The sequence below is a fragment of the Mus caroli genome, unplaced genomic scaffold, assembly GCF_978045245.1.
Source record: "Mus caroli unplaced genomic scaffold, Mus_caroli_1 scaffold_19, whole genome shotgun sequence".
In the NCBI taxonomy this organism is placed as follows: Eukaryota; Metazoa; Chordata; class Mammalia; order Rodentia; family Muridae; genus Mus; species Mus caroli.
In genome coordinates, this window is record NW_028227274.1 from 22,666,676 (window position 1) to 22,679,745 (window position 13,070).

At 39.6% G+C, this 13,070-nt stretch overlaps 1 protein-coding gene across 2 annotated transcripts in view; it reads left to right on the forward strand.

Moving 5' to 3' along the window:
* The window catches only part of Kiaa1328 (KIAA1328 ortholog), a 324,609-nt gene that overhangs the window by 176,469 nt on the left and 135,070 nt on the right, over window positions 1-13,070 (forward strand). For both annotated transcript variants that reach the window (XM_085833650.1, XM_085833651.1), the window contains one exon: window positions 11,555-12,222. In XM_085833650.1, coding sequence (XP_085689776.1) covers window positions 11,555-12,222 — 668 coding nt within the window. The remainder of the gene's footprint in view (window positions 1-11,554; window positions 12,223-13,070) is intronic.

The following is a 13,070-nucleotide window of genomic DNA, read 5'->3' on the forward strand; positions in this document are numbered from 1 at the left end:
TCAATATTCATAAGGGATATTGGTCTGAAGTTCTCTATCTTTGTTGGGTCTTTTTGTGGTTTAGGTATCAGAGTAATTGTGGCTTCATTGAATGAGTTGGGTAGAGTACCTTCTGTTTCTATTTTGTGGAATAGTTTGTGAAGAACTGGGATTAGATCTTCTTTAAAGGTCTGATAGAACTCTGCACTAAACCCATCTGGTGCTGGGCTTTTTTTGGTTGGGAGACTATTAATGACTGCTTCTATTTCTTTGGGGGATATAGAGCTGTTTAGATCATTAACCTGATCTTGATTCAACTTTGGTACCTGGTATCTGTCTAGGAACTTCTCCATTTCATCCAGGTTCTCCAGTTTTGTTGAGTATAGCCTTTGGTAGAAGGATCTGATGGTGTTTTGGATGTCTTCAGGATCTGTTGTTATGTCTCTTTTTTCATTTCTGATTTTGTTAATTAGGATGCTTTCCCTGTGTCCTCTAGTGAGTCTGGCTAAGGGTTTATCTATCTTGTTGATTTTCTCAAAGAACCAGCTCCTTGATTGGTTGATTCTTTGAATAGTTCTTCTTGTTTCCACTTGGTTGATTTCGCCCCTGAGTTTGATTATTTCCTGCAGTCTACTCCTCTTGGGTGAGTTTGCTTCTTTTTGTTCTAGTGCTTTTAGGTGTGTTGTCAAGTTCCTAATGTGTGCTCTCTCTAGTTTCTTTTTGGAGGCACTCAGAGCTATGAGTGTTCCTCTTAGAAATGCTTTCATTGCGTCCCATAAGTTTGGGTATGTTGTGGCTTCATTTTCATTGAACTCTAAAAAGTCCTTAATTTCTTTCTTTATTCCTTCCTTGACCAAGGTATCATTGAGAAGAGTGTTGTTCAGTTTCCACGTGAATGTTGGCTTTCTATTATTTATTTTGTTATTGAAGATCAGCCTTAGTCCATGGTGATCTAATAGGATGCATGGGACAATTTCAATATTATTGTATCTGTTGAGGCCTGTTTTGTGACCAATTATGTGGTCAATTTTGGAGAAGGTACCATGAGGTGCTGAGAAGAAGGTATATCCTTTTGTTTTAGGATAGAATGTTCTGTAGATATCTGCCAGATCCATTTGATTCATAACTTCTGTTAGTTTCACTGTGTCCCTGTTTAGTTTCTGTTTCCATGATCTGTCCATTGGTGAAAGTGGTGTGTTGAAGTCTCCCACTATTATTGTATGAGGTGCAATGTGTGCTTTGAGATTTACTAAAGTTTCTTTAATGAATGTGGCTCCCTTTGTATTTGGAGCATAGATATTCAGGATTGATAGTTCCTCTTGGAGGATTTTACCTTTGATGAGTATGAAGTGCCCCTCCCTGTCTTTTTTGATGACTTTGGGTTGGAAGTCAATCTTATCAGATATTAGAATGGCTACTCCAGCTTGTTTCTTCATACCATTTGCTTGGAAAATTGTTTTCCAGCCTTTCATTCTGAGGTAGTGTCTATCTTTTTCTCTGAGATGAGTTTCCTGTAAGCAGCAAAATGTTGGGTCTTGTTTGTGTAGCCAGTTTGTTAGTCTATGTCTTTTTATCAGGGAGTTGAGTCCATTGATATTAAGAGATATTAAGGAAAAGTAATTGTTGTTTCCTGTTATTTTTGTTGTTAAAGTTGGCATTCTGTTCTTGTGGATGTCTTCTTTTAGGTTTGTTGAGGGATTACCTTCTTGTTGTTTCTAGGGCGTGGTTCCTGTCCTTGTATTGGTTTTTTCCTGTTATTATTCTTTGAAGGGCTGGATTCGTGGAGAGATAATGTGTGAATTTGGTTTTGTCGTGGAATACTTTGGTTTCTCCATCTATGTTAATTGAGAGTTTGGCTGGGTATAGTAGCCTGGGCTGGAATTTGTGTTCTTTTAGTGTCTGTATAACATCTGTCCAGGATCTTCTGGCTTTCATAGTCTCTGGTGAAAAATCTGGTGTCATTCTGATAGGCTTGCCTTTATATGTTACTTGGCCTTTTTCTCTTACTGCTTTTAGTATTCTATCTTTATTTAGTGCATTTGTTGTTCTGATTATTATGTATCGGGAGGTATTTCTTTTCTGGTCCAGTCTATTTGGAGTTCTGTAGGCTTCTTGTATGTTCATGGGCATCTCTTTCTTTAGGTTTGGGAAGTTTTCTTCTATAATTTTGTTGAAGATGTTTGCTGGTCCTTTGATTTGAAAATCTTCATTCTCATCCACTCCTATTATCCGTAGGTTTGGTCTTCTCATTGTGTCCTGTATTTCTTGGATGTTTTGCATTAGGATCTTTTTGCGTTTTACATTTTCCTTGATTGTTGTGCCGATGTTCTCTATGGAATCTTCTGCACCTGAGATTCTCTCTTCCATCTCTTGTATTCTGTTGCTGATGCTCGTATCTATGGTTCCAGATTTCTTTACTAGGGTTTCTATCTCCAGTGTTGCCTCATTTTGGGTTTTCTTTATTGTGTCTACTTCCCTTTTTAGGTCTAGTATGGTTTTGTTCATTTCCATCATCTGTTTGGATATGTTTTCCTGTTTTTCTTTAAGGACTTCTACCTGTTTGATTGTGTTATCCTGTTTTTCTTTAAGGACTTCTACCGGTTTGATTGTGTTATCCTGTTTTTCTTTAAGGACTTCTACCTGTTTGATTATGTTATCCTGTTTTTCTTTAAGGACTTCTACCTGTTTGATTGTGTTATCCTGTTTTTCTTTAAGGACTTGTAACTCTTTAGCCATGTTCTCCTGTAATTCTTTAAGTGAGTTATTAAAGTCCTTCTTGATGTCCTCTACCATCATCATGAGATATGCTTTTAGATCCGTGTCTAGCTTTTCCGGTGTGTTGGGGTGCCCTGGACTGGGCGAATTGGGAGTGCTGGGTTCTGATGATGGTGAGTGGTCTTGGTTTCTGTTAGTAAGATTATTACGTTTACCTTTCGCCATCTGGTAATCTCTGGGGTTAGTTGTTATCCTTGTCACTGTTTAAAGATTGGAGCAGACTCTGTGTTCCACTCACCGGAAGTCTCAAAATCCTGTGGAGGGGGTCGTGGGTAGCTGGAGGGTGTCAGCCGACCCTGAGCTCTAGCTACCCCGGTGCTGTTCAGGCCGGAAGAGAAAGAACATCATTTTCGAGCTCTGTTGTAAACCAGACGTGCCAGTATTTTTTTTTTTTCTCTGCTCTGAATCACATGGTATGCTATGCCAAGAATTTTACAGGAAGATGTCACCCTCATGGCCAGTGATGTTGGCTTTCATTGTATAGAAAAAAATATTAAGTACCCCATGATAAACTCAACTATTTTTATCACTGGAAATCACTCCTAATTTTTTAAACTTGGATATTTTATTTGTTTACATTTCAAATATTATCCCCTTTCCCTATTTCCCCTCTGCAAACCCCCTATCCCATACCCCCTTACCCTACTTCTGCAAGGGTGCTCCACTACCTACCCACCCACCCACTCCCTCCTCACCTCCCTGACATTCCTCTACACTGGGGCATCAAGCCTTCACAGAACCAACGGCCTCCCATCTCACTGATGCCATATAAGTCCCCTTCAACTCCTTCAGTCATTTCTCTTTTGATTCATTATGGTCCCTGTGCTTTACTACCTGAGGATCCAGCTATACACCTTATGGGTACATACCCAGAAGATGCTCCAACATCTAATAAAGACACATGTTCCACTCTGTACATAGCAGCCATATTTATAATAGCCAGAAGCTGGAAACAACCCAGATGCCCCTCAACAGAGGAATGGATTCAGAAAATGTGGTACATTTACACAACGAAGTACTACTAAAATAATGACATCACAAAAAATCACAGTCAAATGGATGGATCTAGAAAATATCCTGAGTGAGGTATCTCAGTCACAAAAGAACACCTGTGGTATGTACTCACTGATAAGTGGATATTAGGCAAAGAGCGTGGAATACCCAAGATCCAACTCACAGACCACTTGAAACTCAATAGGAAGGAAGACCAAAGAGTGGATGTTTCACTACTAACTTAGAAGGAGAAACAATATAATCAAGGGAAGTAGAAGGTGGGAGGGACTTAGAAGGAAGAGAGAAGGGAAAGTGAAAAAGAGGGGCAGAATCAGGTATGGGAGGAAGTAGAGGAAATGTACAGAGGGTCAGGAAATTGAACAGAGGTGTGTAGCAATGGAGGATGGGGAACTGGGAGTAGCAACCAGAAAGTCCCAGATATCAGGAAAGCAGGAGCCTCCCAGGACCCCATGGAGATAACACCCCTAGTTTTTCAATGCAACTCATTTTTCTGGCATGATGTAGCTTAGCTATCGTGCTTTCCTGTCATCCTAACTTGTTGTTAAGTGTCTCATTCCATTTATTATCACAGAAAGCATATGGAGAGCACCACAAGGCACTTGGTTTAGGTGATTTGATTGGTTGAAATGTTTGTTTGTTTGTTAATTTTGTTTATTGTTGCAACAGAGGCTTGCTTCGTAGGTTAGGCTGACTTGAATTCAAGACTCCTTCACTTCATGAGTGTGAGTGCTGGGACTATAGTCTTTTCACTACACTCATATGCATTGTTTACTTCTTTTGTTGGGGTTTAAGAGTTTTGTTTGTTTGTTTGTTTGTTTGTTTTTTCTGGCAGTACTGGAGATTCATCCTAGGGCCTTCCACATGCAATTTAAATGTTCTATGCTTGACCTCCACCCTTAACACCATTAGAATTTCCTTATGCGAAGACATAATCACCAAATTTAGTTGACAGTAGCAGACCAAATACAGCTAATTTTTTGTTTTGTTAAACAGATGAATTAAGAATATTTTAATATTCTAATATGGTTATAGCGAGAACAAATGTGAAATTTCATTAAGCTGTACACTTAAGTCATGCAGTTTATTACAAATTTTGCCTCTATTTTAAAATATCATTTTCTAAGTTTGTATTACTTATTGAAAGTTTCATTTTAAACCCATATGCAGGCTAAAGAAATGATTCACTTGGTAAATGTTCTGGCTACCACTCTTGACAACTTCAATTTGGTTCTCAGGACCCACATGTTTGAAGGAAAGACCCAACCCCCACAATTGTCCTCTGACCTCTTTGTGAGCATCATGGTAGCCATGAGCTTGGGCACACATGTATGCATGCACATACTGACATTAAACACAATTTGCAATGCATGTTTTTAACACTCATGTGCCTCAGAAATAATTGAGAATGCTTTGTTGGTTTAAGCCTTTGTTCAGTGAATTTGTATTAGTTAATATTACATATAAACAACTGTAGAAAGAAAATGCATATGCTTTATTCAAGCCTATTGTTACTTGCATGGGTCCCAGAGGCATTAGCTATCTTCAGTTCCACTAATAAAGCAGCTGAATTTTATATTTAGAACATTTTGAGAAGTTTGCTTTCTATTTATTTTCTTGCTTTCTCTTGGTAAGACATGATTGAGTCTAATCTCAGATTCCACCCCACCCCACCCCCTTTTTTTTTCTTTTTTGAGACAGTCTATGTAAGCCAGGTTGGTCTAGAGCTTGCTACGGAGCCCACACTGGCTTTGACCTTGTGATTCTGCTTTTCTCATCAAGTGCTGAGATTCTAATTTCCTTCCATTTCTAGCCCATAAGTCAATATGAATTTTTCCAATAACATGATACACTCAAAGAATACTTATTGAGAATGTAGTATGTGTACACCCAAATGTCCCATTCACAGATATGTACATATCCCTTTCTATCAGAAGTTATTAAATATCCATCATTGTCTACTCTTGTAAATTGAGGAGATATTTATTTTGCTGACAGAGATATCAACATTCTTTCATTCTCTCTAGACAAGCTATCTAAACTGTTTGTGAGTTAGTTCATTTAAAAAGATGTGTATGAGTTTGCAATCCCACCAGTAATGGAGGAGTGATCCTCTTTTTCCACACCCTCTCCAACATGTGTTGTCACCTAATAATGTTTTGATCTTAGTCATTCTTACTGGTGTAAGGTGGAATCTCAGGGTTGTTTTGATTTGCATCTCTCTGATCACTAAGGATTTTGAACATTTCTTTAGGTGCTTCTCAGCCATTCGAGATTCCTCAGTTGTGAATTCTCGATTTAGTTCTATTCCCCATTTTTTGATTGGGTTGTTTGGGTTTTTGGTGATTAACTTCTTGAGTTCTTTATATATTTTGGATATTAGCCCTCTATCAGATATGGGGTTAGTGAAGATTTTTTTCCCCAATCTGTAGGTTGCCGATTTGTCTTATTGACTATGTCCTTTGCCTTACAGAAGCTTTCCAATTTCACAAGGTCCCATTTATCAATTCTTGACCTTAGAGCGTGATCCTTTGGAGTTCTATTTAGGAAATTTCCCCCTCTGCCAATGAGTTCAAGGCTCTTTCCTACTTTCTCTTCTTTTAGATTCAGTGTATCTTGTTATATGTTGAGGTCCTTGATCCACTTGGACTTGAGCTTTGTATAAGGTGACAAATATGGGTCTATTTTCATTCTTCTACATACAGACATCCAGTTAGACCAGTACCATTTATTGAAGATGCTTTCTATTTTCCATTGGATGTTTTAGCACCTTTGTCAAAAATCAAGTGACAATAAGTGTATGGTTCTATTTGTGGGTCTTCAATTCTATTCAGTAGATCAAAATGTCTGTCTCTGTACCAAAATGCAGTTTTTAATCACTATTGCTCTGTAGTAAAGCTTGAGGTCAGGGATCATGATTCCCCCAGCTGTTCTCTTATTGTTAAAAATTGTTTTCGCTATTCTGGGTTTTTTGCCTTTCCAGATGAATTTGAGAATTGCTCCTTCCATGTCTTTGAAGAATTGTGTTGGGATTTTGATGGGGATTGCATTGAATCTATACATTGCCTTTGGTAGGATGGCCATTTTTACTATGTTAATTCTTCCAATCCATGAGCATGGGAGATCTCTCCATTTTCTGAGATCTTCTTCAATTTCCTTCTTGAGAGACTTCAAGCTATTGTCATACAGATCTTTCACTTGTTTGGAGCACACACAAAAAGGAATCTATCATGACTGCCCTTCAAAAGACCAAACAAGAAGCTGAAAGAGGTGCAGATATTTGCACCCAACCAATGGACAGAAGCAGCTGACCTCTGTTCTTGAATTAGGGAAGGCTGAAAGAATTTGAGGAGAAGGGTGATCCTATAGGAGGACCAGCAGTCTCAATTAATCTGGACCCATGAGATCTTTCAAACACTGGACCACAAAACAGACAGCATACACCAACTGATATGAGGCCCCCCCCAACACACATACAGAAGAGGACTTCTGGGCTGTGTTCATTCAGAGATGATGCACCTAACCCTCAAGAGACTGGAGGCCCCAGGGAGTTTAGAGGTCAGATGGAGTAGAGGGTGGGGGCATCCATGTGTAGACAGGGTGTTGTGGGGTGGAGGTGTGGGATGTGGAGCAGTTGGAGGGTGGGAGGGAAAGGGCAGGGAATGGAATATAGAGTGTAAAAAATGAATTACAAATAAAATTAAATTAAAAATAAAATAAAAAATAAGATGTGTATATTCAACACACACACATACACCCACCTACCTACCTACCTACCTACCTATACCCTAAATCCTGCAACCTGTATTAATTTATATGCCTATATTGATTTAATGAACAAAGGACTTTGCATATGTTCAAACTAGGTATTGTGCAATAAGGAAATGACCTTTGGTTACCTGGATAGGTGTACCTATATTCCAAATGGTCTTTGTAATTGTAAGAAAGAAGTCAGAGGACAAGACACTATGATGTTCAAAGCAGAAGCTAGAGTGATGCACTTTGAAGGTGGAGGGGAAACCACAAACCAAGGAAATAAACAGTCACTAGGAGCTTAAAAGAGAGAAGGGAGGAGGGAGAGGGAGGGAGGGAGGGAGGGAGGAAGGAAGGAAGGAAGCAAGGAAGCAAGGAAGGAAGGAAGAAAGAGAAAGGAAGAAAGAGAAAGGAAAGAAAAGGAAGTGAAAGAGAAAGAAAGAGAGAAAGAGAGGGAGGGAGGGAAGAAGGAAGGAAGAAAAAGAAAGAGAGAAAGAAAAAAGAAAAGAACAGAACAGAACCAATATAGAATACCCACGATACAGTCCACAGAATTCAAAAGGCTCAATAAGCTGAAGTGCCCAAGTGATGATGCCTCAATCCCACTTGGGGGAGAGAAGAAAGCAATCACAAGTGGGGAGGGAGGGAGGGACCTGGGAGGGAAAGTGGATGGAGGGGCAGTGGGAAGAAGAGGGGAACCTGATCTGGTATTGGGTGAGGGAAAAAGAACTAAAGCCCTGAGGGCCAGCAGAAAGAATATAAACAGGAAACCTCAAGAAATAGAAGGTTGGGGGGGTGCCTCCCAGAATGCACCAGAGACCTGGGAGAGAGACTCCCAGGACTCAAAGGGAGGGACCTTAGATGAAAGGCCTGATAGTAGGGAGCAGGAACTTACAGAGCCCACCTCCAGCAGGAAGACAGGACATCAAATGAGGGATGGGGTTGCCATCCTACAGTCACATCTCTGGCCCATAATTGTTCCTGTTTGAAAGAATTACAGGGATGAAAATTGAGAGGAGCCTGAGGAAAAGAAGTTCCAGTGACAGGCCCAAAGTGAGATCCAGCTCAAGGGGAGGTCCCAAGGCCTGACACTATTACTGAGGCTATGGAGTGCTCACAAAAGGGATCTATCATGATTGCCCTCCGAAAGATCCAACAAGCAGCTGAAACAGTCACATGCAGATATTTGCACCCAACCAATGGACAGAAGCAGCTGACCCCTGTTCTTGAATTAGGAAAGGCTGAAAGAAGCTGAGGAGAAGGGCAATCCTGTAGGAGGACAAGCAGTCTCAGTTAATCTGGACCCACAAGATCTCTCAAACACTGGACCACCAAACAAACAGCATACACCAGCTGATTTGAGGCCGCCCAACACACATACAGAAGAGGACTTCTGGGACTGTGTTCATTCAGAGATGACCACCTAACCCTTAAGGGAGTGAAGGCCCCAGGGAGTTTAGAGGTCAGATGGGGTGGAGGGTGGGGGCATTCATGTGGAGACGGGGTGGGTTGAGGGAGGAGGTGTGGGATGTGAAGCAATCAGAAGTTGGGGTGGCAGGGAATGGAATATGGAGTGTAAAAAATTAAAATAAATTAAAAAAAAAAGAAAAAGAAATGAGTCTATAGGAACTAATGGGTAATGCAAAAAGTAGATGGAGAGTTGGCACCAGTCAGAGCCATTTTTGGTACTGTGCTTAGAGCACATCTCAAACACACTGGTTGAGGAATCTGGACAACTTTGAAGCTGGTGGTGTTAGTGACAGGGTCACAATCTCCTAAACAGGAGCCATGACAGATACACTAATTTGGCTCACGACCAAATGCCAAGTTGATGTACCATGGTGTGGTTGTCCTACATTCAGATTTGTGGTAGCATCATTCATTAGTTTTGTGTGTCCAGTAAGCTTAAAGGTGGTATTTTTAATAATCATGAATAATTCATTTATCAGTCTATGCTTTCTGGTGCTAGACAGATGGTGATTATTTATGAACAAGATGCCAGTTCATTCTGTCTTAAGTATTTGTATCCAGTATGGAGTAACTGGGGACAAAGTAGCTGCTCTAGACAAAATAGAATAACTCAGGACAAGGAAGGGGCAGGGAGAAAGATTAAGATTTTTATTCTCATGTGGCTTTCTTGAATACAGATCAGAAATGGCAACAAAGTAAAAGAGTTAATGTAAATGGCCTTTAAATGAAAGCCAGAAGGAAGAGGAAGGTGTGAGTGGAAGCTATAAAGAATGTTTCAAATGTCATTCTCATTTACATCTGCTTAGTGTTTCCTTGGCACTTAGTGTTCATCTTTCAGTGAAGTCTGTGTTAAGCAATGTGGTTTCTCCAGAGGTAGATGATTTGTGCATTTTAGCCTTCACAGGATCCTAGCATGATCATCATCAGAGAGGTTTCACCCAGCAACTGGTGGAAACAGATGTAGAGACTCACAGCCAAACATTAGGCAGAGTCCTTCAGAAGAGGGAAGAAGAATTGTAGAAGTCAAAGGGGTCAAGGACACCACAAGAAAACCTACAGAATCAATGAACCTGAACTCATAGAGGCTCCCAGAGACTGAACCACTGACCATGGAGCCTACATGGAGCTGACCTAGGCCCTCTGCACATATGTTACAGTTGTACAGCTTGGTCTTCAAGTGGGACTCCTAACAGTGGGAGCAGGGTTTGTCTCTGAGTCTGTTACCTGCCTTTGGGATCCTTTCTTCCTACTGGGCTGCCTCATCTAGCCTCAATAGGAGAGGGTGCACCTAGTCCTACTACAACTTGATATGCCAGGGCTAGTTGATATCCATGGGAGGACTGGGAAGTACTGGGAGGGCAAAATTGTTGAAATGTTAAGTTAATCAATCAATTTATTTAATTAATTAAGCTTAATTAATTAAAATATTCTTCTGCATTAACTTACTTTCCTAATGTTTGTTAATCCCAACTATCCAACACTATAAACAAGCTGCCCATCTGTAGTATACTCAACACTCTCATGAAACTAAAATATTTCAACTTGGGAAGCCTAGAATTTAGATACAGCAGGTTTCTGAAAGGCACTGAGAGAAAAACCTGCTTGCTTATGGTAAATCAAACATGTTCAGAGCTGAGATAATGCAAACTCAGCCTTCTAAGGCCAAAGCCAACAGTCAGATTCCATATCTAGACCAGCAGTTTTCAAAGCATGATCCCACATGAACATCTCCATAACCTGAAAACCTCCTAGAGATGTAAGTGAGCTGACACTTACAGGCAGAGTTGGAAACTCTGTGGTTGAAACCAGCCTCTCATGCTTAGCAAGCCCTTCATGTAAATCATATCCGCCTCAGGTTTAAGAATAATTGACGCAGACAAAGTTTCACTCTCCCCATAGAACAGGTTCACAGCCACAGTGTTGGAAAAGCTTACTTCTTGACCTTGCAGCTCAAATTTACAACTGCTTCCTTTCTGCCTGAGTTCTACTAGACTATCACCACTTGAATAGTTTAACTGAAAATCACTTGTTTGCAGCTGAAATTAAATATTTTATATTTAAACAACTGCTTTTTATTAGAATTATGTATTTGGAAGTAGTTGGTTTTATCTGTGTTTTCTGAAGTTATTTATAAAAACTAATCTATCAGCAGCTATGCAGAATAATGTGAAGTGCTTTACATCAAATCTTGTTCTGTGTAATGACCAGTCAAAGAATATTTAAGATGACTGCATGGATTTTTTGGCTCAATATTCAAAAATAGACATTTTTAGATATTAATATTTTATATATTTGCATCTTAAAGTTGGTTTTATGTAACCTTCAGAATTTGTACTCCTAAAATCATCAAGATTTGCATACTCAAAATGGAGGATATTTCTTATCCCCCTATAGCTTTGCTGAAAGATAGATTGTTTGAAAATGGATGTTGCTTTATAAACATTGACGGTGTGGATACTATAATATTTAAGAAAAGGAAATAAAAGAGTTTTATTTTAGTGAATATAATATATTTGATTTCTGAAAACCCAAAACCAGAAGTTGTTTTTTATGTGTTTTCTCTTAGATAACCAAGAAGAAAAACACTCCCCAGTGTTCATTGATGGACCTGGATGGTTCCTTTCTGAGTGTAGCCAGACCACAAAACTACGGTCAGACCAAGGCTAGGCCTAAGTCAGCAAACCAGGTCTCAGCATCAGAATCCATTACAGAATTAAGGAATAATTCCTTGAGGCCAATAACGCTTCATCATCCCAAAGAAGATTTAGAGAGGATGTCAACAAAAACCAGAACGTGTACTTATGAATCTCCGGGGAGAAGACTAATAAATGCAGCCCCAATAGAGAAAGCAGAGTTGAAGATAAAGGAATACCCAAACCTTCCACCTACTCCATCTAGTCAGCACTGTGGTCATAAATGCTCTGAAAGTGAAGCTTACGTTCATGAGAACTATCACCCTACAAACATGGCCCCTCAATGTTGTAAGACACATCCAGAATCATGCAGTCATTGTAGGATTCCCTGGGCATCTCAAATGCATGATCGAATGATACTGCAACCCAGAGAAACTGACATTGAAAAACAACTCTCAGAAGATCGAAGGCAACAGCTGATGCTTCAGAAAATGGAACTGGAAATTGAAAAGGAACGCCTTCAGCATCTCCTGGCCCAACAAGAGACAAAGCTTCTCCTTAAACAGCAGCAGCTGCACCAATCCCGACTAGATTACAATTGGTGAGTCCTACCTGTTCTTTCAGGACTGACTGGAGGTTCACAAATACAATTTCAAAAGGTAGTCTTTACAGACACAGTTCATAGAGATTCTTCAGCACCTTGACTTGCTAGAGTACAGGTCATTTATTATTACATGTAAATTCCTATCCTCTGCAGAAGATATGCATGCATGTATGTGCATGGGTACTTGTGCCTATAAGCATGAATGTGGAGGCCAGACAAGAATGTCAAGTGTCTTTATCTGTCATTCTCTACCTTACTTCTATAAGAGAGTCTTTACTAAATCAGAAACTCACCATTTCAACTAGGCTGGCTGTTCACTGAGCTCCTGGATCCACCTGTCTATCCACCCTCAAAGCTAGGGTTAGAAGGAAATGTAATCATACCTATCTGGGGATTTGAACCCAAGTCCTCATGGTTGTGCAGTCAGTTCTTTACCCATAGAACTATCTCCCAAGTTGCAGTGGTAACTTTTGTTAGACTTCAAACCCCATATGCTTTTCTATTTGATGTCACTATAGAGAGTTAAAGATGAAGGTAAATCGTTTGTGGGTTTAGTTGTCATCATCCTACATTCATATCTTTGTGCTATCACATAAAACAATTCATAAGAACCATTTAAATTTAAATTTAAGTTTAAATTTAATTCTTACTAAATCCTAACATACCTTGCCTTATAACTAGTTCTAGTAACTAGACCCACATTTATCCTTTTCTTCCTATTTAAAAAGTTACTTTTTCTCAGGTAACTGTGTTAAGTTTTCATTGTATATGTTTCATAGCATATGGTAGTATGTTACATGTTAGCAAAACACATGCTGTGTGTTGATCATATTTGCTCTGTACTT